Consider the following 26,557-nt stretch of genomic DNA (forward strand, 5'->3'; position numbering starts at 1 on the left):
GTTCAGCAAGCGGTGAAAAACGATGGCCTGGAAGAGGAAAAGAAGGAAAATCGCTCGCTAGGAACGATCATCATGGAGAGGCTGACCGAGAATCAGTCCGAGGATAAGACCAACGTCGAAGCTGTTAAAGAAGACTGCAAAGAGTTCGTTCCTGAGAACGCGGAACTCCGGAATGTATGCAGAGACCTGCTGAATGACCTGTTGAGCGGCATCAATCAACTGATCGACGAGAACAGTCAGAGCAAAGAGGAAACGAGGATGTTGGACAGTTCTACGGAGGAACCTAAAGATACCAGAACTCAGGACTTCTCCATGACGAGTCTGCACTGCAGTCTGCCCTTGGACAAAGTGGCTTCTGTATTGCAGAATTGTCAGACGAGCGAACTGACTGCGCCCCAGTCGCCTTCTTCGTCGTCTTCTTCCTCCCAGGGTTCGAAGTCTCCCTGTAAACCACCTTCACCCACTGTCAGGCACCTCTGCTTGTACTGTGATCGCAAGTTCATGTCGATATCTCTGAGGCAACGACACACCGAAAGGGTTCATCAGCAGGGCGGTGGCAGGAGATCGGAGAGGAACTCGAGGAAACCGTTACAGAACTGTCAGTATTGCTCCGACAAATGCGCAGAGAGCTTGGAGGGCCTGTTCCAGCACATGGTTGGCAGCCATGGGGACAAGTACCACGCCTGCCTGCAGTGCGCTACCAGGTACCTCACCAGGGAGGCTCTGGCGGGGCACATGAGCGAGAATCATGGCGTCAATGTGGAGAGGAACTTTCAGATTCAGGTACGATCGAGTCCTGAAGTCACCAGTAGCAGTTTTTATCCATTTTCTAATGTTTTGCCTCTCCAATGGACTAAATCCTCAATTTTTTTCAATTATAAAGGTCCCTACAATTTTTGTAGTTTCTTTCGCAGGAGAAGATGAAGGAACCTTCCCCTTGCAAGGAACTAGGCAACCAAAGTCCCCGTGAGAGAGCAGACCCCCCAAGCTCCAAAGAGAGGAGACCTGAGGACACTGACCACGAACACCGAGCGGAGACCATCCTGCTATCCAGCGAAGGACAACTTCAGTAACCCGGGCAGCCCTGAGTTCGACAGCTCTTTCTACAGCAGCGTGAGCTGTAATATCCGAGAGAACCTGCTTCATCATCTGGATGGTAAACTGCAGAGCTCGTCGTCGACCGTCACGTCCAGCAGCTCGTCGATAGTGGACGCGAAACCTCAGCAGCAACCTCAACAACAACAGCAGCAGCAATCTTTCTACGAGCACAACGTCAACCAAATCCAGTTCCCCATAGACATTTCGTTAACAGCCGCAACTCCGGTTTATTCTAAGGACTACGGTAACGAGGAGTACGAGAACAATAGCGAATACGCGCAGAAACCTGGCAAGAGTAACAGATCCCATCATAGAAGAGTGTCCTTCGAGAAGTACAACTTTCCCAGGAAGTATGACGGGAAGGAGCAATGGACTTGCTCTATAAAGGACCTTAGTAAGTTCGATATCTCTACCCAATTGTCCCTGAGGAAGAAGCAGCAGCTGCTGAAGGAGCATCTTAGTCTAAACAGGCTGCATCAGATCACTCTGCTCGAAGCTTCCGAGATTGTTCAAGACGAGCAGAATCTTAGCTCGAGAAATCTCGACGAGTCTGGAAACACGAATGAGCCTTCGCTTGTCGCAAACAGCCCAGACGTTGACCAGACGTCCGGCTGTGAGGCTCCCAAGTTAACCGAGAAGAAGGTTGATAGTTGCGAAGCAAAGTCACATCAGGCTGCCGACTTCACTTTCGAGTTTGGCAACTTCCTCAGGCTGAGGAAATGGGACGAGAATACGTCGATGGAGGCAGCCAAGAAACAGGAAGTTATTTACGCCGAGCTGACTGGAGAGTGGTCCAGGCCGAGGGTTTACATCTGCGGCGCCTGCGCCTCCAAACATGTGAGTTTTCAATGGGAATGTTTGAACGGTGAATGGGGCTATTTCAGGTTGGTTATTGGAATAATAAATGATCCCGTTAGGTTGCTCACTATTTTCGGACACGTGTTCTGAGTCATACCTGGAAGAGGTTGCTTCCAATCAACTTTCGAACAGCGATAACGAAATGTCCGATCGAAAAACTGATAACATAAGTTACCAAGGAGGTATCCAATGACCTTGTAAGATCTCATGTCATCATAAGATCTCGTGCTGATCTGTCACACCTTTACGCTACAACCTTTCATCTGCCTGACATAATTGGTCTCGTGTCACGATTCGTTTTTAGATCCAAAGGAAGGAGTCTTTAAGCAGCAATTTCCTTTATACACACCACTCACAAGGAGACTGCAAGGCCTTCCAGTCACCGATTTGGTTCAAATTTTGTGGGATGGTAGATTGTAGGATGGTAGATTGCAGGATAATAGATGATAGTAGGATGGTAGAGTTAGTTCTCCTGATGGTGAAGGTATACAATTATAGATGCCACTACTCAATAATTTCTAAGATATTTGCAATTGAAGATTTGTCGTAGGTTTAATTCAATTCTGTTTAGAGAGGTTACCATGTAATGGGTTACCATGGTTACTATGGTTTGGTGTAGTGGCAGTGGGTTCAACACCAGGGATGAAAATAATCTTTTTTATTTTGTATAAATTTTTTACATATATTTATTACTTATATTTCGTATTACTATACATATTTTTATATTATTTATTATTTCTATTTTACATTATTGTACATATTATTATATTATTCATTGTTACTTATTATTTTGTAATAAACATTTTTCAATATTCTTTTGAATGATAATAGCAAACCAAATTTTTGTGAGATATCTAGTAAATGGAGACATTCTATATCCAATTTATTTAAACTCCATTGTGTATCTTTATATGTAAAACATTCATACAAAATAGAAAAGAATTAAAAGAAAAAGATTATCCCCATCCTCCACAGAATTGCACCCGGGCCCTATTGCATTGGAATACTAGACCCTTTGGTACTACACCAAACCATGGTAACCCATAACCTCTGTAAGCAGAATTGAATTAAACCTACGATAAATCTTCAATTGCAAATATCTTAAAAATTATCGAATAGTAGCACTTATAATCGATACCTTCACCATCAGGGGACCATCCTACAAACTTTGAACCAAATCGGTATTTCGATGGTCTTGCAATCTCCTTGTCGGTTTCCAATAAAATTCGACCCCGTTCGATGCAGGTTTTGGAAAAGGTCCTTTCGCAAAGGGAAATTCGTTCAAGACAATTGATCCTATCAACATGGCTGACGTTCACGAGCGATTAGCTAATTAATCAGCCTACCTGATTAGTAACTATCGATCGGATTGCAACCCAGTTGAAAGGACATCTCTTCATGTTGATTGACAATTAGTTGTCGTCGAACGAATCTCTATTGGTCATCCTGCGATATTACTGCCGATCCCGAGTTCGATCGTAATAATCGTGCACGCTGATCGTTATTACCGACTGAGCTAATTAGGACGCTTGCTTCGCGAAGTTGATCCTCGAACTTCGGATAGGTGTTGAAATTAACGAGACTCCTCCTTGTGACTCAGGACATCATAATTGCGAGAGACGATTAGCTGTAATGGCAGTTGTTCGGCTGGATTAGAGTGCCGTTTTTCATTAGATTCCGCGACACGAAGGAAAGTATTGTATAGCGAATATGTAACTGAAACGAAAAGTGAATCAAGCCTATAAGAAAATAGTATTATAATAATAATAATAATAATATATATATGTGATATTAATTACGTTAATTAATTTATTTCGAATAGATATTTCTGTTCGTTATGTAACTAGATGAAACTTGTTAATTTTTTCTAAAATTGTCTTGTATTGTTAATATCTTCTTCTTCCTTAATTTTCTGATATTTGTGCAAAAATATTTCATTACCTATTTTAATTTTAATTTTATCTATAGAAATTGCTGATTCTACTTTTCTTGAACGATAGATTTCTGTGTAGGCAGATTATTTATTATAGTTTTATTAACCTTTTATGGCGTACGCGTTTCGACAGTCCCAAATTACAAGTGACCTATGCCAAATTTTTCTGGTTTGTTCTTTCTACTTTCATACATTACATAAACTTACACAATACACCCCAATCATGACACGCATACTCATTTATCATGATAACCTGAATCCATTAGATATTAGCACCATATGCATACTTGTCTTACAGACATCGCTCCTTTATTATATCAACACATACAGGGTGTGCCAAGAAACGTATACACACTTTAATACCTTATTCTTCCTAATTTATTTTCTCTTTTTTAAGTACAACCCATTTAAAATAATGGCTAATTTTAGACTAGACTTTGAAAAATGTAAATATATTTTAAAGTGCTACCATAACTGTGAAAACATACTGGGAACATACTTTTTATAATCACGCAAAGTGCGTATACATTTTTTGGGGACACCCTGCATATGTTCAAAATCAATGTTAACCATTACCACACTGCGAGTTACGACTGTCGCTTATCACCGAGCGCGGAATAATCCGCGAGCTGACTTTTTTTCCATTACCAGTTGCTGAATATTCTTCATATGCCACAGATCACGTTTGATCCCTTCTGTGAGCATCTCACCTATATCAATTCGTTATATTCTTAACAAGTTTTACTTTTGTTTCGAAAATCTTTTTAACACGTTAAGTCCCACTCCGGTCCTCAGGGACCGGCCCAGACTAGGACCAAAAGGTGTCTTTTGATATGACGAAGATGATATAAGTTTGCTGAAATTAATCGTGACCAATCTTTGTCATTTTAGTTGACTCTGAAGGAAATGGAGGACCACAAGGTGATCACGCATCCGAACGTCTGGTGCTCGCATTTCGAGTTCTCCGGTGACCAGAGGGAGCTCTACAAACACCTGTTTCTACCGGGAAAGGACATGCCCACAGCGAAAGCGAAGTCGGCCATCTTGGTGGAGAAGGTGTGCACCAAGTGTTCCAAGAATTGCAGCACTCTGTCAGAGTTGCACAGGCATATGCTAGAGTGCGGGGGAGACCAGGCCTGGTTGTTAGGACTATTTGGAAATGGGAAGAAGAAGTGCAAGTGGAGACCGTTTGGCAGTCGCAGTAGAAGGCGAAGGCAGCGTGGTATGAAGAGGAACATCCAGAATTCGCAAACTCCGAGGGTGAACACCCCCAAAGAGAAGCAACCCACGGGGCCGAGAGTCAGGCCTAGTGACAGTAAGTGACTTTCGTCCAATATTTTCCTCATTTTTAATCAATCACTGAAACATTGATCATTTTTGTCTCCATTTTCAGTTGTTATTTTCCAAAGTGTCGTTTTAATTTTCCTTATTTCATATAGATTTTCGAAATTTGTTTGGATTATTTGTCATCAGGTGTGTTTTGTTTTCTGCCAATCCTCCTCAGGTATCTTGCATTATAAATTTTGGCAGACAAGATTAGAAATTTCAAGATCACGAAATCCCACTTGACGTCTCGTGTCTGCAGGAATATTTTCACGTAAATATTTCCCGCGGGAAGGGAATTATTTTCGTCGCACACACGCGTCGTCTCCGCAGCACAAGCACGCCTAATCAATGAAGGAATTTGTGTAATTAACACCTGCACGAAGTTCTGATTAAGCCATTATCTTGTAACAATGAATGTATCTTGTTGCTTATAATTTAGCCATGCTTTTTATGAAATTTAATATCCTGTGAAATATAAATTTTAATGAGCCTTTATTACGGCGTGGATGTTGCAGGTGTCTAGAGACCATAACCGAGCACACTCGTGCTGTTATCGTTAAATCGATCGATTATTTTTATACAAAAATACCCGCTTTGGCTAAAATTATTGTATATTTTTAATTACCATCGTTGTTTATTTAATTTACACGGAGATGGAGCGAGTATGAGAGAGCGAGAGAGGAGAGGGAATCACGGGAGTTGCGGTGCAACTGGGATCGCTCTTGGCAAAATTTTTCTCCACGAGGAAGACGTTTTCGGCGTTAGAACGTGTTCTGGAAGTGGATAAAAAGGGGAAGATAAATAGGAACACACGAGGTCCCAGAAATTTGCGAAAACCGCGTTAGAGCGAGCGCTTAATTGCAGCATTAATTAAAACTTTGTTTCATTTAGTTGAATCACTTATCCGATAACTTCCCTTTGCAATAATTACGAGCGCCATTGGCGAGGTATGATAACTCGAAACTTATTAATCATACCTCGATTAATATTAACGTACCTCCACCACCTGTGTGTGTGTGTGTGTGTGCGCGCGCGCGGGTGCCGTTGTCGGTGTACTCGAGGAAGAAACGGTACTTGCTTCGGTTTGCGCGTTAAAATTATGGCAGCTTATATTTCTGGACAAACGAACGTTGCACGAATGGTTAATCGTCGGAGCATTATACCAGATAGCATTATGACACGTCCATTGGCTGAAACTGTATATTCAACGAGTTATTGTTAAAGTAAATTACATCTGTGAATTATTAACGGTGCGATTTTTATGAAACTTTCATGAAATGCCGTGTTCCCCTTCTCTGTGTAGGCTGGTTGGCAGGGCCTTTGGTAAATTTGAAATTTTCATCGGCGCTACATAATTACACGGTCCGTCTTCTCTGTTCGCAGGAGAGAGCATACAAAAGATGCTGGCCAATTTACCTCCCAAGAGGGCTACCAGGAAGGTATTGCAGGATAATACACTGAGGACACAGGGTAGACTACGTACCGTAAGTGTTGAATATTTCAGCAATTCTATTAACTTCGTTCTAGATGTTCAGTTTTGGTGTTCCTGTGTTTTAATGTCAAATAACACCGAAATGGTCACCCAAGTGCTACTGATACTAAACAGAATTAACTTACGAAGTCGTAAACGTTGACACGGTCCAGGAGTGAGAACAAAATCCAGAAATCCCGCTGGAGTTATCGAATAGAGAAGAAATAGCATCTTCGTTAGTTCAATTATAAGAGGACACCCGTTATTATGAAAATCGAATTACTCCAGTTAACGGTTAATCGTTGCAAGTGTCTAGGATAATTCTCTGTTTCCATATCGAGTTCTGGTATTTAACGTTATCGAGGGAAAGGAGCCAAACGTACCCGACGTGCCACACTCGTAGCCAAGCTGTGCATCTGTGCGATATTCTGCACGAAAAGAAATTCTTAAAACGTGAAATTTACGCGAAAGGGAAGAGTTAAAACTGTCAAGTCGAAGTGTACGAGTTAATTGCTGAGAGCACGTGCACGTGAAAGCGGCCAGAAATCATGCAACAGGCCCAAGGACTTGCTAACCATGAGAGAAGCAGCTCTGTCCAAGACTCTTGAACCGGAGGACAATCCGTAGAAATACATTTACAATGCTGTTTGCCAAGATGCCAGCGAGACAAAAGCGCACGACGACCCAAAAAAAGCACGCGTGTCTAGCGGCTGGCTGGAATTAGGTAAACGAGCAGTTCGCAAACAGCTGCAGTTAGCAGATGACCCGAATCCTGTGGACGAAAAAGATGAAACTCGATAATGATAAGGCAATAACACTGTGACCGGCTCCGGCTGGACGACACGGATATAAGTGGAGTATTGATTACTCAACACTGCTGTCCACACGTGCACACACGAACCAAACACACACGTAGGGAGGATACGCTATGTGGTGACACGAGCAAGGTGGTTTTCGTGTTCTTTTAGCAAACTGGCACGATTCAGCCGGCGATGGACGTTCCCTGACACACTTGACCAAGCAAACCCTCTGCTATTCGGAAATTCGACTAGTCAAATTCGAATCGATTAGGCGTGGAAACTTGAGAAATTCTTAGGATTAATTTTACCTGATAGAGAAGACTCTTAAAGCTCGGTTCCTCTGGCATGGAAGTATGGCATTCAGGGGAATTTGAAATTAAATGTATTTACAGGCTAGAAGTTAGGTTCTTTTAAGGGTTCCAAATAAAAGTTCGTTTGTTCTTTCACTGAGAGAAGAATCTTGAAATTCCTTAAAGTTAGGATTAGAGTTAGGGCCTAAAGAGATGAGCGTAGGACTCAGTAAGCACGTAAGCATCTTTTCCGAGCACAAATTAGGAACCCCTGCGTGAGATCGTAAGAATTAATCGCATAAGTCTTCACTCGAACACCATAACGCGTTTCTCAGAGAAACGAACGGTAACCGTGGCACCAAATTTGGTAATTTTGATCAAAAACTTCTCAAGCTTCTACAGCGACTGCGGTACATGTACTCACAGAGGCAGACACAGTACCACGAAGGCTTTGCCTGTCTGTACAGGTGCAAACCAGAACGAGACCGCGAATGGTCGGTGACAATTCCAGCGCCTCGCGAATGTCCAGGAATAAAGCTGCCCTGAGGAATAAGCTGCTGAAGAACGCGAAGTCGATTCAGCGGAATCGTTGTCGAATCGATAACATCTCAGCCGTGATCGAGAGCGTGGTAAGGAACTACAGTTTGGATGAGAAGAAGCCCGACGAAGAGAAGAACGGGAATGGAGAAAAGACCGAGGTTGAAAAAGAGACCAAAGAGAAGCCGATGGAAAAATGCTACTCCGTTAAAGAAGACGGTACACCGGACGAAAGAGGTAACAGAACAAAGATGGCGAGGGCGCCCAGAGTGCTGGGGAAAAAGAGAAATCTCAAGACGAAGTACGGCACTATGAAGAGTTTGGATCAAGCGAAGAAAACGGGTATCCTAAAGGTTAAGGCTAGGGCAGCGTTGAAGAATCTTCCGGAGACAAAGGCAGAGGCGTCCAGCGAAGGCACGAGGGCGTTGAAAGGGATGAAAACTCCGCCGAAAAGCGTGGAGAAGGAAGCAGAGGTGGATGGAACAGAAGCTAGTCCAGGGGAAGCGAAATCCCCCAGTTTGTCTGCGAAGAACAAATCAACCACTCAAACCACCCCTAAAAGGAAGCGGCCAGTGGATCCCGTTGCCTCCTTCAACGCTTCCCTCAAGGCCAAGTCCCAGCTGAGGACGCAGGATGGAAAGTTCGCCAGGAACCCTAACAAGGAGCCACTGTCCCCCCTGAAATGTCCCGAGCCCCGGTGCCCCAAGGTCAGGAGCAATGAAACTAGTCCAGAGCCGTCTTTCACCAGGTCCAAGCTGAGGGCCATTTCCAAGTGCAAGAACGGCGATCAGCTGCCGAAAAGGACCACCAGGCTGTCCTCCGACAGCGACAAGATGCCCACGTTGGAGCCCGCTGTTCAGATGACCTCCAGTACCGAGGAATTCCCCGAGACCACCAACGACCTGCCAATCCTGTCCCCAGCCACGTCAGGCGCCGGTCCGGAAAAGATGCTGCGTGGCAAAAGCCTGGTCAGCAAGTGTCTGAACCTGGACGACAAAAACAGCCCGAAGAAGGAGGAGAACCGAGAACCGGAGGCGCAAAGCGAAGCTGGTAGCAGCGTGCAGCAGGATGACAGGGATCAGAAGCCTGGCAAAGGCAGGCGATCGAAAAGCGACTCGAAGAATTTCGATAAAAACGCAGAAAATGTGGTTACAAAGACTGATGCCCCTAAAGAAGGAGCTAAAGGAGTGGTTAAGGAGAAATTCAAGAGAAAAAGTGTACCTGCGAGAATGTTAAACGTCGAAGAGAAGAGAGGCACGCTGAAGAGCCCAGAAGAGGCGTGTGCGAGGAAAGACGCGAGGCAGAAGAAGGAAGAGGGAAAGTTGGAGACCAGGAGCAACGCTAAGACAAAGCTGGAGAGAATATTGGACGATGACGGTCCAATAAAGATCCAGAACGTGCCGTTCGAGGTGAAGAAGCTGATAGGATCGGATAGCAGGGACGAGCTGCTAACTAAGTTGGTCCTCACTTCCAGGGGCAGTACTTCCAGGCGGTGTCTCAGGCAGCCTGTGCCTAGATTCGCGTTCGAGCAGAGCAAGGGTAAACTGCGGAGGGATCTGGAGACGGAGAAGGGGAAACAGGACTCGGGATTGATACCTGAGGTCTCCTCGAAGAAGAAGTTCGATGCTAGGAGGAAGTCGCTGAGAAACACGTATAAGAAGGACAGGCTGGCGTCGAAGGATGACAAGGTGGTGCTGATGGAGACGAACAAGATCAGAGATGCTGTGAACGAGGTGAAAACGGCAGTCAGGGGACGGAGGAGCAGTAGTCAGTGCAGTGAGAGTAAATCGGTGACCAGTTCCAATCAGGTGTCATCGTCGGATGGTCAGACCAAGTCGGAGACCGAGCTGACAGCTCAGAATACCGACAAGAGGCAGACCAGGGGTTCGTTGTTGAACTCCACCGAGGAGGAGACTCAGAACGAGCCTGCTGAGGTGACCTTGAAGAAGAACACGCTTGGGAAGAGACGCGGCAGAATCAAATCCAGCAACGACACGGTTGACAAGAAGAACACCGAGGTGACCCAGGCAAAGGGCGAGGAAGCCGAGAAAAATAACTGCAACGAGCTGGTCGATAAGGCTAAATCGGTGGATCAGAGCGAAGCGAGCTGCGATGACAAAGGAGACGCGTCAGCGGGAGAAATTAGAGACGAGAGACAAGGAGGAAGCGAGAAGGTGTCAAAGAGCGAGAAAGAGCAGCACAAAACTGATACTTCGGGAAAGACTGAAGCGACCAAAATAAACGAGAATTTGAATCATTTGCAGGTGGAAACGAGCAACTCTATGGACAGTGGGAAGGAGAACACGTTGGAGAGACCCGCGCCTGTCCAGAAGTTGAAAGTTGGCAGACCCAGAAAGTCTTGGGGACCTAAGAAAGAGAGGGCGTCTAAGAGGTCCTTGAATAACGTGATTGGCATCCTCACGGAGGGAATGAACATACCTCAGGAGACTCAGCAAAGTGTCCTAAATGTCCAGGTAACCCTGAGCAACGTAGACTCTGGCGAGCCTCCCCAGAGTGGCACTCAGCAGCCTGATAACGAAGCTATTAGGTCGCAGAACGTTGATATCCCCAAAAACACTGTAGAACCATCCAACAACCCTGATCAGTCGGACAAGAAAACGAATTGCATAGAAAATACCTCGCAGGAAGATCCGAAGCAACTCGAGGCATCAGAGGAGACACCTTCCAGTGATCAGAACGCTGAGAAGCCTGAAGAAAGCAGCGAAAAGCTCGAGGTTTCCTCCAAAGACTCCAAAGAACAGTCACCAGCTAATGACATCATCCTAGACTTGTCCAGGAGGAAACAAAAAGGCAAAGGATCATTTTTGGAGAAGATTGTGTCAAAGATAGCTAAACAAAAGGACGCTTTGTTGGAAGGGGAGGTTGGCTCTCTGTTGGATACAGCTGCTGATGAACTCACCAGTATTCTGGACGAAGTTGGGCCTGGTTTCCCAGAGAACGCGGAGAATCCAAGCGAAACCAAGGACAGGATGAGAACAGAGAAGAAGGTTGAAGATAAACAAGATGTTGAAGAATCCACCGATGACACTCGACAGGATGTCAACGTTGATAGCGAGGAAACAGAGGTAATCCCAGAGAAGGTGCTTCCCGAGGAATTGGAGAATAACGTAGAGAAGCCTAGCCAAGAAGAGAAAGTGCCCAGTCCAGAAATTGTCAAGTCCCAAGATGACACTGCGTTGCCAAATGAAGATCCTGACATCAAGGAAATTCCTTCTTTGGCAGAGAAGGAAGCTCGCACCGATTCCTCCTCGCCGAGAATTCAAGAAGAAGTCGTTTCTGTCGAGACCAGTCCTGTTCTAAATGAAATTCAATTACCTGTCATAGAAAATGTTTCGAAACCTTCGGTAATTAACACCGCAGACGCGTCTTTGTTAAAAATGGGAGAGGAACCGACGAGAAAGCGCGAAGAGGTAGTGGAAGAAGTAAAAATCAAAAGGAGATCGAAGAAACGGTCATTGGAAGGGAAACCCCTCAGGAAGAACAAGAGAAAATCTATCGAACCGCTGAATAATTCCGAAGAGAATCTGATCTCCGAGGATCTGTATCTGGCCGACGTGATGAAACAAATTGAAAAATCAAAACAAGTGCCTTCTATCAAAGAAAATATTCAGACCAATTTGTCTTTCGAAACTAACGCGGACAAAGTGCAGTCTGATAGAAATAAGGGTGTCAGTGAGGAACCCGAAGCAAAGAATCCGACTGACAACAAAGTCGCGGATAATGATAAAATAAATGAAAATTCCGATGAAAATAAGCAGGAATCCAAAATTGATTCTGAGAAAGACGAAAGCGAAGATGTAAAGACAAACGAGAAAGCAGAAGAGATTATTCAAGCTGTAGGTATAACGAAGAGCAAAGAAGAAGTTGAAATAAATAATGAGGAAAAGAGCTCTTTGTCCTTAAGGATATCTGGAAAGAGAAAATCCTATGTAGAAATCCCGGTTCAGACTGAACATCCAATCAAGAGATCCTACAAGAGGAAATCACTGCAAGAGGAGAAGGTAAGTCAGCTTTCCGAAGAGGAGACAGTGTCCAAAATGGATTCCGTTGAAGCAAAGGAGCATCCTGTGGGCGCGGTGACGTCTGAGAATATTAAAGGACGAGGAAGAAGAAGGTCTTTCAGAACGAAATCCGTGGTTCAACCCAAGAACGAGGAAAAGCCTCAAAAGGAAATTGAAAATAACCCTGTCATCAGTATTAATAACGTCGCTTCAACTAAAAATGTTGAATCACCCTCGGAAAAGTGTCCTGAAAAATCTGAAACTGCGAACGATGAGACTCCAGAGCAAACGACTTCGTTGGATAATCCGAAAAAGTCAGAAGCAATTCCAGAAAACGTTTCCTTGGAGAACGCAGAGACTCAAATAACAAACAAAGAGAAAGTCGCTGAAAATCCTCCAGCAATCGAGCCAGAGAAGGTTGAACAGCCCCCAGTTGCACCCAAAGTACCAAAAAAGCGCGGGAGGAAGAAGAAATGCTTGGTAGACCAAACGCAGGCACAAGGCTCTTCTCAAGAAAATAATTGCGTTACAGGACACGAATCAGTCACGACATATCAGCTTCCCCCAAGAAGATCGCTAAGAACGTGCAGATTCAACGAGGAGCTCGAGAACCAGAGCAAGAACTTCAACAGTCTGACTAATCCTCAGGTATCTTCGCAAAACTTGGAGCAGTTCAAGGTTCCAGAGGTGAGCGAGGTTCTGCAACACACGAAGAAAAGAACCTACAAGAGAAGATCGACTACCGACGAGAACTCGGACACCCAGAACAGTTACACTCCAACGGAGCCCGAAGTGAACAGCGTGGAATCTCCGGAGCCAAGCAAGAGCTTGGAAAAGGAGGAACAGCAAGAAAACTCTTATCAGAAAAATTGCTCCGAAGGTCGAAAACGTTTCTCCCGAAGTTCCACTCGCAAGCAATCGGATCTTGAGAGATCGAGTTCCTCTGGCTCCATTGGTTTGACCCAGATTAATAGAACGAGATCATCGAAGAGGAAGCAGTTCACCTCGGAGGACCTGTCAGGCCGTGAGAGCCTGAACCAACGAGCCGAGAGTACGGATAATCTGTCAGAGACATCGTGCGTGAGTGAGTCCAGCTACTTCAGGAAGAAACGCTTCTCTAAGAAGAAGAAGGAACTTCAGAAGACATCGGAAAACGTGCAGACGTCCGTCACCGACCTAGACTCTGCCAATACGGAGAAGAGCACGGATAGAAGGCAGAGCTTGAACAGGAGGGCGAAGAAAAATATATCCTTCTTCGCGGAATTCTATCTGATGGACGAATTCGACATTTCAATGGACATCCAAGATTGCGCGCCTCAAAAGGACAACACTGCAAGGGACAGTGCCAGTCCGAAATTGACAGCCGAGTTGCCAGCCGCGGAGGACAAACTGGAAGAAGCTAGCTCGACTGAAGTTTGTAATCAGAAACCAGAGGAGGACGTTGGAAAGCAGGACGAAGAACTACCCGAAGCTCTGAAGAAGTTCGATATAGAGTTCGAAGGGGAAGATGTGGAAGATGTGTTGAAATTGGATATGAAGTTGGACAGTTTGTTACAGGTCCAAGACGATTTCAAGCTGTCAACTGTGGAGGATAAGCTGGCTGAAGAAGCTGCTTCGAATGAAATGTTTAATGAACAGCCTGAAGAGGAAGCTACGAAGCCAGACGAGGAAGTAGCTGAAGCTTTAAACAAATTTGACATAGGGTTTGAAGAAGTTGACGAGGAACCTAAACTGCCAACTGTGGAGGATCAGCTGAACGACGAAGTTAGCTCGAATGAAATATTCGATCAACAGCCTGAAGAAGATGCTACGGAAAAGAACGAAGAAGTAGCCGAAGCTTTCAAAAAATTAGATATAGAGGCTGAAGAGGAAGAGAAGGTCGACGAGGAACCTAAGCTACAAGCTGTGGAAGATAAACTGACGAAGGAAGCTGATTTGACTGAAATTTTTAATCAAGAAACGGAAGAGGACGCGACTAAACAGGACGATGAGCTGCCTGAAGCTCTGAAGAAGTACGATATAGAGTTCGAGGAGGACGACGATGACGAGGACGAACTGAAATTGGACATGAAGCTTGACAGCTTCCTGCAAACTCAAGACGACTTTCAGGCTCCAAAGAAGAGGACAGCTGGTAATTACGTGGTGGTTCATAAGACAACAGGGGAAATCCTGATCGTGGAAAAGAGGAAAAAATTGACGAAAGAGGCTGCCAAGTTTTTCTGCGATGTCTGCACTACCAGCTTCACCAGGAAGAGTTCTCTGAAGAAGCATAACCAGTCTCAATCGCATTTAATCCAAATGGCCAAGTCCAAGAAGGATAAGACGTCTGTAGGGGACTGTGAGAACATGGATGACACTTGCAGCATTGGTCAGAATGATATTTCCAGCGACGAAAACAGAAGCTTAACCGATGAGGTAATGAACGTGTCCATAGACTCCAAGGATGAACATAAAGAGGTGGATTCCTCGGCATCCAGCATTAATCAGAAGGAACTAGAACCAGTCCAGAACGATCTTTGTTTCACTAGCCCGCTACAGCAGGACTCCTTGATGGATGCTCAGTCTACTCATCAGCATATCCTCGAAGACGAATTGTTGGACGAGGAAATTTGCAAGATCACCGAAAATATGAGCCACGATGAATATGTTCTGACAGATCAAGTGAGTCCCGAGCCAGAATCCACGTCCACGCCTATAAAAATGGACACCAAGAAGCTGGAGGAAATTGGAAAGAAGAGCGCGAGGAAACACGAGAAGAAGAAGGAAAAGTCGAAGAAGAAGAACCTAATCGATAAGCAAATCATCCTGGACAGTCCTGAGTTGCAAACCTCTACAGACTCAACGTTGGTAACTGTTCTAAATTCGAATATGTCTATTAAAATTTCAAAGGTCCCACACTCGAATATCCCAGAGCCTAACGCAGACAAGGGTATTTTAAATGATTCACTTGTAGATTCTGGTGCGAGCAATATAGAACTAGCAGCGGATATTTCCGAAGCGAAAGAAAATAGCTTCCAAGCGGACTGTTCAGAGTGTGTTCCAAGGCTGCAAGGAAGCCAGGACGTGGACATGGAAGTGGAGGATGCTCTGCGGACGGAGATAAACAAAATCGTAGAAGACGATAGCATATACAAATTAGATTCCGAGGACAAGACTGAGAATTTTTCAAGAGTTAGGTTAAACGATAAAGACAGCGAGGAAAGTCAGCCTCACGAACGTTTGAGCTTGAAGTTCACCATAAATAAACGTAGTATAGAAGCTTGTAAGGAAGTCGATAAGAACAATAGTAATTTCCAAGTAAGTTATTCGAGCACGCTCGAAAGAGGATCCGAGAGCATTAATTGCAATTCTGAGAATGATTATGAGAATATATGCGGCGTACAAGTTGAACCCCTCGAACAATGGAGCTATTCTAAATTAGAAATTGATGAATTTAATCAAGACTCGAGTCCCAATTTACTCGATAGCAAAGAAAGTAGGAGTCCGGAAGACGTCAAAGAACTGGAAGTTTCCAAAGTACAAAACCTTGCTGAAGAAAGTATGAAAGAGAGTCATATGGAGCTGGATGACGAAAGTGATCAGCAAACTCCTGTCATCGACGATAGAGTTCAAAACGAGAGACAGAACGAACCAGTGAAACGTCATGGAAAATCAAGGAGAGGCAGAACCAAAAGACACCTAGAAGAGGTTGAGAATGGCTCAGAGAATAGAATAACGAGTAATCAAAAATCAGTTGACTGTTCTGAAACATTTAGTATGAACGAAAAGTTAGAGTGTTCGGTATCTGAACCACAATTCAATAGCGATTCTACTAAGAATAGTGACGATGCTAGCTCTGAAATATTAGAAAATGAAAATGAAAACGAAAATGAAAATGAAAATGAAAACGAAAATGAAAATGAAAATGAAAATGAAAATGAAAATGAAAATGAAAATGAACCTGAACATGAACATGAACATGAACATGAACATGAATATGAATATGAATATGAATATGAACATGAACCTGAACCTGAACATGAACATGAACATGAACATGACAATGAGAATGAGAATGACAATGATAATGATAATGATAATGAGAATGAGAATGAGAATGAAAATGATTCTAACAGATCAGAAATTATAGATGAACCAGAGATGAGGAAGTTTTCTGAGTCTTTGGAGGAGACTGTCAACTTGGAACATTCAGAACATTCTGGACAGGAACATTTCTCTTCTGACGAGAGGACCGAGTCATCGGAGGAAAAGATCGAGTCGTTCCATTCTATGGACGACGACGAAGCCTCGTCATCGTCCAGTCTAGCAGACAAACCTTTGTCACAGATCCTATTAGAGAGAGAGGAGAAGCTGGAAGCGTACAAGAATCAGATAAAGGAACGAGAGTCTTCCACGCCGAAGGATCCCGACGATGAACGGAACCCCGAGGAGGAATCGGGGATGAACAATATCTACTCTGAAGCCAACGAATGTGATATCGACGAGAATTCTTTAGACGCTAACGAATCAATTGACACTCGGAAGTTCGATGACAAGAAGTTGACGGACGATGAGCAGGCTGAACTGCAGATCGCGTCGGAGGAAGAATGCTCGAACGAGGAAGAAAGCTCGAAGACGATGAGAGACTGTGACAAATACTCCAAGATCTCGTCGGAGTCTGACAACAGCGAAGCAATCCCGCCGGTAAAGAATGTTTCAACTGACAAAGAGTCTCGAGACACGATAGAGCCGAAAGTAGTCAGCAGTAGCCGCAAATCGAGCACCAGTGATCGTCAGAGTTCGAGCAAGAAGGTGTCGAGGAGTCACAAAAGTTCGAATAAAGACAGCCATAAGAGATCGAGGAGTAAGAAGAACTCTATAAGAGCCGAAATCGCTATTCTAACCAGCGAGAGCGATGACAGCGAGAACGAGGACAAAATCGAGTCTCAGAATAAGAGCAAGATAGTGAAAAGCGTGTTTGGCAGAGTTTTCGGCGGCGAGAAGACGGATAAAGTGAAAGAAGTGCTAAATGACTGGGTATCCAAATCGGAGGATGATTCAGACGTCTCTAGGACAGGCTTCAGATCTTCCAGCTCCAACGAAGTGAAGATTAAAGAACACTCGGTTGATAAGAACGCGAAGAGACACTCGGTTTCGTCGTCCATACCTTCTAGTCCTAAGAAACGTTCCGGGAAGAGGTCAAAGAAAAGCTGCTCCTCGGACAGAGCCAAAGAGAAGAACCTAATCTACGAGAACCAGGGCGAGCATCGTTCTGGAAAACACGCCAAGTCGAAGAACAGCTCTAACCGGAAGAAGTACGACACAGACGCGTCGAACGGCTGTTTCCTGTTCCTACCATCGACCAAGTGCAGACTGAGCAAAAAGAGGGCGGAAGAATTAATCTCCAGGACCTTCGAGGACGATTTCTTCGACAGCAACGTGAACAAGAGTCAGAGATCATTGAAACACAAGGAACCAAACTATGGGCTGAGAAATCAAGGCAAACCTGACCTGTCCATCAAGGATAGTGGATATGGATCCTTCAACTACGACGAGGATTCTTCCAAAATGGGTCTCTTGGAGAACTCGATGGAAGATGATCAAAGAACTGGCAAGAGGAGAAAATTATCGTCTTCTAGAAAGAGCAAAGACAAAAACAACGAGGAGACTTGGAAGGATCCGATGACGGATAAAAAGGCTTCAAAGAATTCCAAAGAGTCGGGCAACGAGGACAGTTTGAACAAGGATCTTCCTGAAAGGGAACCCCTAGCTAACAGACTCTCGGTCGACCTTGAATCTTCCCATAGCTGCAGCAGCCTGGCACCCAGTAGCGTGAGGAATAGGTCTCCAAGCATGGACAGAAACTCGCAGACCACCAGGGACACTGACATAAACGATGAGGATGGTGAGGACATGGGTCACCGACGGATATCCCCTTTGTTCATCTGCGGAACACCCAGGAGCTACGCGGAGGACAGCTCTAACAGTGAAAACGAAGAGGAAGATGAGAACTTGACTGTCAACGAAACTGCGAGTAGGAAGAGGAGTTCCAGCGAGTTCTCTGGTGAGAAAATCGTGATTAGGTCGCCTTCTTCGACCCACAAAGGCGAAGTGGTCACCATTGCACCAACTGACGCCATTGAGGACAATGCCTTGGACGTGCCGCAAGAGATAGAGGCAACGAAACCTAGACAGGGCAAAGTTCTGAACTTCGACGAGGAGCTGTTTGTTGAGTGTTGCTCTAGGTTGAAAGCCACCACTGAGAACGAGCTCAGAGGTGCTAAGAAGATCAAGTTGGATCATAATGAGGGTTATCATAAGAAGGATGATCAACAGCAAGGGTTTAGGGGACCCAGGGATCGATGGAGGGATGTGGAGAGCCAAAATAGTCTGGGAAGTCTGTTGGAGTCCGTAAACCAGGTGAGTATTTGCTCATAATATTCGAATTTTTGCATGCTTGTCGAGATCATTGTTTCAGGGGCTGTAATAAAAATGGTAGAATTTATAAGAGGTAAAAATCGGCTTTCTCGACACCTGCGTTCGATTAACATTGAGGAATACGAAACGAATAACGACAATGTTGCTTCGTGTATTAACAATCGTTGAAATTCTTCTTTTTATTTCGAGTGTAATACCATTTTTCGATGCATGGCTTTGTTAACGCACATTTTATGTAGACTTTTCTCGTCAGCTGACGGTAATGTTTGTTCAAAATTAAGTTGGGTATCTTGTGTAAAAATTGGAAGAAGTAAATATGGAGATTGATAGGAGATACGAGTAAAAGATTTTTGAAAATTCATTCGAAGTAACACACGGTAAGTCGAATGTACATTTTCTAACAAAATACGTAACATTTACTATGGCTTCCATTTGCGAAATTCTTTTGATACATTGTATAACACTTCATCGATAAATCTACACTTTGCATGCAATCTGCTTTCTTTCATTTTTTTTTTTTATTTCTTTCTTGTTTTCGAATTCGCTTAGCAATCTTATCTTACGTGTTGTATGCTCTAGTTTAAAAAGTACAGCTTTAAAGCTCACGTCTGCAGATTTCGTTTTCTTTTATACATACTCACGGAATTTTTATCTGTAGGGGTGTTTCCTGAACGACAATTATAGCTGTAATAAGATACGAACGAAAACACGAATTTTTCTAATCCCGTTTAGAAAGTTGAAAGAGGGAAAAAGAGTCCACGTAATTGTAACAATTAATAACAAAAAGACGTATATAAATTTATATAAATTATCAAGCGATCGATGTATTTTAGTAAATTTCTCATTAGCATTGGATTTTAAGTAATTTTGTTTCTTTTTGGTAACACCAGATTTGATATCACGCTTATAGTATAATTAAATTGTTATTTACGTATTCCAGAAATAAGGTTTCGATAATAAAATGGATTACACCCTTACACGGAATTCCAAGAAGGGAATACTCTATACATTATTGTGGTAATGTTTGCAGGACCTATGAACCAGCTTTATACAGACAATGTCTCTCTCAGTATGCATGCAAAAGGTAGTTCTCTCATTCCTTCGACATTTCTTAGTGTGTACGAAACTTGTTCCTCCCTTCAAAACGTTTAATGTCTTCCATAAAAATGCAAGTAACCAATGCTGAGCATTACTAAATGATTCTTATTCTACAGATTTTTATTCTATCTTCAGTTGCGTTATCTCTTACAAAATTAATTTCCTCTCTCTCTCTCTCTCTCTCTGTCTCGAAAAAAAAAAAAAAAAAAAAAAAAAAAAAAAAAAAAAAACCCATCTGTCTAAAAAAAAAAAAAAAAAAAAAAGAAAAAAAAACGAAAAATTAAGCTTTTCCTTTTCTCAGTAGAAAAAAGTTCAGCTTAGCATTACTAACACTATCCGTTCATATTAATATTACTTGCACAAGTACAAAAAACTCCCTTACTCGTCCCGAAGAATGTATCTCCCTGCTCAAAATAATTAAAAAAGAAAAAAAAAAAGAAAAAAAGAAAAGAAAAAGAATTGTTCTTACCATCGGTAGATTTAATATTACTGATCAATGTGTACCCTGTGAAAGTACCTAGGAGTTAACGTAGATAATCATGCTGCCTGCTGCAAAGCGGCCCATTTTAAGTTCCACCGGTAGTGCCAAGTGTCTCGCAGTTGCTCTATATATCCGATTAAATTCCGTGTATAAGGTGATTAAAGTGCCACTGGTCTGGCATTTACTCTCAAATGGTCCACTTTGTGCAAGCATGCATTTTGCAGAAAGCAAAAGCTACTATAAGGTACCCAAACTCTGATTGAAAAAGCCGTCCGGCACTACCATCGCGATCACTGTTCACGAGTCTGATCCGTTTCAGTTACTGGGCGAGGAGGTGTACAGTACCAGGGAAAGGGATTACCCGAAACGGGGCGGTAGAAATCCGAGAAGCGAACACTCCAGCAGATCGGTCAGCCCTGACATATCCAAAGCCGACAACCTGGGCTACGAGGATAGTCTGGATGTTGCGTTCGAGCATAACAACAAGCTCAGGGACAAGATCCAGCAGCGCATGAGGGAGAGCGAAAGTCTGATAGCCAGCACGTTCAGCCAGAAGAACAGCAATGACATTGTGCGTGGGCATCATCCTTCCAAGAATAACGAACGGGACACCCTGAGAAATTCATATTCTAATCTCCAGGGTCAGAGACACCTGTCGAGTGCAAATCTGTCGAACGGGGGCTACAATGACTCTGTACATGTCGGGGAACTGCGGGAAGAACAGGCCACTGGGAAGATGAACCTAGATTCCTCGAGTCTGAAGGGCAAAATGAACTCGTCATTGGGTGGTTTACTAGACAAGGCATTGTCCAACTTACTGCATAGCAATGAAAAGCATGATCACAAGTGAGTAACTTCACGTGCATATACTGCTCCCCGGATTAGTGATCGTGAAACAGAGTACAGTCGTGATCATTTAACAGGGGTAGGTTAACACTTTGACTGCCACGTTGGTCATATATGACCGGCCACGGTTTCTCCTGTGACGCCATGGTGGTCATTGGTGACCGTAGCGCTTGAACTACTTGAACTACATTGGAACTACATTGAATGAAAATTGACAGTTACTGCATTTCGAATATAGCCGCTAATTAGAAGATACTTTGAAATAAAAAGTGCCCCATTGAACAATTAAAAATTTTTATTAGAACATCGAAAACATATTAGAACAAATCTTGCATCTAGCGGTACACTCCCGTGGCGTCCTGAGGGAAACTTGTGATTTCGGCGTGGCTGTCAAGGGGTTAATACATTGACTGCCATGGTGGTCATCAGTGATGTGCTTGCCATTCAAAGATGAGTCTACTAATTTTTAAGCAGTTCCTCGGATTTGAAACTAGATTTGCTAGAAAAGTTTGACTATGCCAAAATAGGTCCAATATTTTTCCTAATACGGTGCTTGTCTCCTCAGTGGGACTATGGTGGTCACGAATATCCGACAATACTAATTTTTTAAATTATAAAATTAATACTAATATTTAAAATTAAAATTTAACACTTTAAATACAATAGAAGACGTTAATAATTTGCACCATTTTTATTTTGCCATATATTGTTTAACAATTCGTCACTATATCGTAAGAATAATGGAAATTTTTGGAATATCGTGGCCCCCTTGAGCACACCATATAAACAGTGGCAGTCAAAGTGTTAATTCAAAGGTCTAACCGAGAATTCTTCAAGTAGTTATATTTCGAAAAAGGATCGTCACTTATTCAAAGATGAGTCTACTAATTTTTAAGCAGTTCCTCGAATTTGAAACTAGATTTGCTAGAAAAGTTTGACTATGCCAAAATAGGTCCAATATTTTTCCTAATATATCCTGTACACCGAAGTTAATTGGTACTCGACAGATTTTCGCAAGCAATTTAACATAGTTTGATAAACGCTTTACAGAGGAAAAATGATTGCAGAGTACGTCTGTCAATTGTTTATTTCGCTGAACGAAGTGGCTATCTCATGCAGAAAAAATTGGGATTCGTACAGTAGGTCGAATATCAACGCTAGTTTTTTATTTCCACACCTGTTGATTTTGCCTTTGATCGGCCACGTTATAATTCCTTGTTTTTATTCGACAAATCATTCTGCCATTGTGAAATTCCGCTGAACACTGGTGGAATCTGATTCCAATCCTAAATCCAGCTTTTATCATCCAGCAGACTGTGTGTATCTATCGCTAAATACTTCCAAATAATTTCCAAACCTAAAATCTCGATTTTCAGTTTCCATATACTCCATCAATTTTTGAAAATTGTTAAATAATCGGTGGGTACTTGGAGCTCGAAATTTGTATTCCTCGGTTTAATATACTGCCACCTCCTAGAGAGATCTAAGAATCCTAGATCTTCGAGAGTTCCGTCAGCAGTCGAATGTTTTCACGAGGCCCTAACTTCTGGAGTCTGAACACTGTCTAGAATCTTGAATCGAACGTTGAAACATAGTCATATCTGTAAATAAGAAGACTTCGGTCTCGTTGAGTGGTTTCCTATTCGTTCGTGTTATGTATTGATCTCAGCCCATCACTCCACCCACCCACGACAAAGTATCTCTACATAACAGCGACAGGAATATATGTTTTGATGCTCGTTGTTTGGTCAAACAACGATTCAAAATCAATGGAAGAACCGGTTGGTGAAGCATGCCTTTCATTAGGTGGGCGTGATAATTTCATGGCTCAAAACAGAAAGAGAGCAGAAGGATAAAGTTGTTTCAGCAGTCTGCAGACCTATTACTACGCAATAGACATACTGATATATAAATTGATCCTTATGAATAATATCAATTTATATATCAGATGGAATTTAGGATTGAGAGTCTTTTCTACAAAAATTTTCGTACATCAGTCTCCTGACTGTATAAGTATAATGATCAATTAGAGTTTTAAAAATAAGAATTTTAGTAAAAAGAGATGTGAGGTTTTCGTAACTTTTATTTTTAACCTTTATTCTTCTGCAACTGATGATCAGCAGAAAAATAGAAAGAAAGATGAAGTACCTAGGGAAAATGTTAATTTTTTAATGTCATCTAGAGAAGAAATATGTATCACTTATCGATTTATGTGTTAATTTATTAATTTCACTGTTTTGATCTATTAATTTCAGTGGATCCACGCCAATGAAAGTTCTGGCAGAGCTGGCATGTGCACGAGCCCCAACATCCACAGCTGGGGAACAAGTATCCCAGGAAGTGATGCAACCCGTGAAGACTTCTTTAAATAAAGATTCACCACCAAGCGCGAGTTCCTTAGCCATGCCCAAAGAGGTGCAGAAAAAATCTAGAAACCCTATCAAGGAACTTTTCGAGAGGAAGAAGGAGATGAACGAAAGGAAACAACAGGAAAAGTCGAAGACAGAGGCAGCCCTTCGAGAACTAAATGCACACAGACAACGTAAAACTAAGAAGACCAAGAAGCACCAGGACTTCCCTCTGATCCGTCGTAACGAACATGGAGGTCTAGTCGAAAGGAAGAAACGTCGTGATGGATTTGAAAGAAAAGAGGAATTCGTTTCAAATAGGATTAAAGACGTGTATGAGTTCGACGAGGAAGAGAGTCAAATAGAACCTAATTTGCGCAGTGTTTTGTCTTACAGGAGCAAACCAGGCTATGAAGTTAGCTGTTTGAAGACTAAAGAGGTGGATGTGGCTAGATTAATGTCCAAAGCCATTGGAGATAGTTTAGAGAATGGGAAAGCTGGCGATGCCTTGAGTACCAGATTGGAGTCCATAATCGACCGGAAGTTGAAGGAACTGGAGAAATTTGCTCCAAAAACCAAGGGTGCTTTGAAGGCCTTTCAGGGAGAAGAGCAACAACGACATGTCACTGGACCTATGGACGAGTTTGTAGAAAGGAAGCAGACAAAAGGCAAAAGAACCATGGAGCCATCTTTGAAACATTCGAAGCTGAAAAAGCGTACCAAAAATCCTAAGAAGAAGACTAGAAACGCTTGGTACGAGAACGACAGCTCTGATGAGTACAGAACTGTAGTAAAGACTGAGGATGTGGGTGTAGGTATATCAAAGAGTCAGAGAACATGCTCGAAGGGAAAACAGAATATTTTTGCAGAGTTGTACACTTCGTCGGAAAGTGAGTTTGAGGATGGAGATGTGAACTATGAGTCCAGAAGGCAGAGAAAAGTACAGAACAGCAAACCGGCAACAGAATTAGAAAACGTGGAACAGAATGAAGAATTGGTTAATAAGTATTCTTCCGATAACGAAGATCACGTAGACGATTGGAGCAATCAGAGTTCGAAAAATGACGTTACTAAGCATGATTGTGATAACAAGAAATCCGAATCGGAGATGTCAGATCATCCTTTGGTTATCGATGAAAAGAAAGACGTGGACGAACAAAGAAACAGTGACGATGAAACTGAAAATCAGTATGAACGGAACTATGAAATGGATGATTTATATAGAGAAGACAGCTCCATCGTCGATTCAGACGCAGAAGAGCCAGTATCTACAGAAGCACCAAAAGCTCCAGAAGAGTTCAGGGCAAAAAGTCCAAGCTTGCCGCGAGAAAAGACTGATATTAAAACAAACTACATACGAGAGAACGAATTGATTCCACTAGAGGAAGCTCTAGATCTTCTAGATCAAGCTGACAATGAAGGTATTTTAGAGACAAACTATGATAACATAACTAGAACCATCCAGCCTGTAGAGCATTTGAACACAGTGATAACAACAGAACCTGAGAAGGAAACATTCGATCCTATCGAGGAATCAATAACAAAGTCTCCTACTCCTACAGAGGAACAGGAAGAGGAACCTGATAATGATCTCTTAGCCTTACCAGAAAAATTGTCGAGTAATGAGAAACCGTTAAAAGAATCTGAAAATCTTCCCCTGCATGTGTTTCTGAGTAGAAAGGTGCAAGAGTCGAAAAAGAGAAAGGAACAACAATTGAAGAAAATACAGGAAGAGCAACAAAGGATACTGATGGACTTTCAGCCTACTAGAAGACAAAGAAAATGCGCTATTGGAAAACAGGGACTGCTGGCAGAAATAAGTAGTTCTGACGAAGAAATAAGTCCAAGAGATAGGAGAGTCAGTGAAAAGTCGGATCACGATAAAGCAAGAAAACAAAAGAGGGAATCAAAGGAGAAAAGGAAAGAAAGATATATAGAGAAGAAACATGAACAGATGATAGCCAAAGAACAAAAAGCCATCGAGGAAGAAATTCTCAGGGAGATTGGGAAAAAGAAAGAATCTTTTGGACAAAATATCGAGGATGTCAGGGCGGACGTCATTGATACAAAGGAATCAGAGAATGCAGAAGCAGTAGAGAACAAAGTGTCACAAGAATCAGCAAAAAAAAAGAAGCATCAACCTAAAGAGAAACAAAAAAAACAGAACAAAACAGATGGAGACGTTTATATCAAGAACAACCACGAAGGACTGAGTGATTTAGAGAACAACTACAACAAATCCACGCTGTTGGAAATCAGTCACGAAAGCGAGAATAACCAGGAATCTTCTATAAAGCAGAAGAAACACTGTAAGTCTCCAATAAAACCAAAAAAGACTCTAAAATCAGACCAGAAAGTTACGGCAGGTAAAAGAAGCAAAAGTTCGAACGTTGATAAGAAGAACAAAACAGATTCAAAGGGATCAAAGGACAAAGAACGTAGGTCGTCTAGTGGCAAACGAGATTCTGATGACGAGGAGCTAAAGACGACCAAGTCTTGGAATAAAGTTGAAGAAGGAGTCGGAGTGGCAATTGGTCGACGGAAACGAGCAGCTGCTAATCAATTGTATTATTGGTCCAGTTCAAGCGATGAAGAGGAAATGCTGGAAGTGGTCCCGGCAGTCGAGGAGGAGGAAGACGATCGTCAAGAACAACATGGCTGGATTGTTGGTGATTCTCACAAGAGAATGATCACTATGCTCGCTATGGAGAAACAGCTGAAAGAGAAACGACGAAGAAGCGAAGATGAATTTGAACCTGGCAGGTCGAAGAGTAAAAAACACAGAAACAGTACCTCTTGATACGTATTTCACGACTAATTTCGTCGAAATGATTAGGAAAAAATTCGTGTTATAGGGACAGATATTGTGACTAGGTACCTCAAACTGATTAGAAATATGTTGATGAATGCAGAGTGCTTTTTCTAAAATCCGGGACATAACTGGATAACTCGTAGAATTTGAATGACAGTATAAGAACTGCAATTCATGATACATGATGGTTTGTAACTAGAGTTATCGCAGTAATTGGAAA

The 26,557-nt window shown here is 42.8% G+C and overlaps 1 protein-coding gene across 1 annotated transcript in view; it reads left to right on the top strand.

The window, feature by feature from the left end:
- Positions 1–26,551, top strand: part of LOC108547734 (titin) — a 98,371-nt gene extending 71,820 nt beyond the window's left edge. The window contains 9 exon segments of the mRNA XM_017900377.1: positions 7–783; positions 915–1,045; positions 1,047–1,935; positions 4,781–5,204; positions 6,599–6,699; positions 8,244–16,115; positions 16,383–18,734; positions 20,651–21,177; positions 23,433–26,551. Of these exon segments, the coding sequence (XP_017755866.1) occupies positions 7–783; positions 915–1,045; positions 1,047–1,935; positions 4,781–5,204; positions 6,599–6,699; positions 8,244–16,115; positions 16,383–18,734; positions 20,651–21,177; positions 23,433–26,325 (15,966 nt within the window). The 3' untranslated portion in view covers positions 26,326–26,551.
- Positions 26,552–26,557: the final 6 nt, after the last annotated feature.

This window comes from Eufriesea mexicana, unplaced genomic scaffold, assembly GCF_001483705.2.
Source record: "Eufriesea mexicana isolate 0111107269 unplaced genomic scaffold, ASM148370v2 scaffold1172, whole genome shotgun sequence".
NCBI classification, from domain to species: Eukaryota; Metazoa; Arthropoda; class Insecta; order Hymenoptera; family Apidae; genus Eufriesea; species Eufriesea mexicana.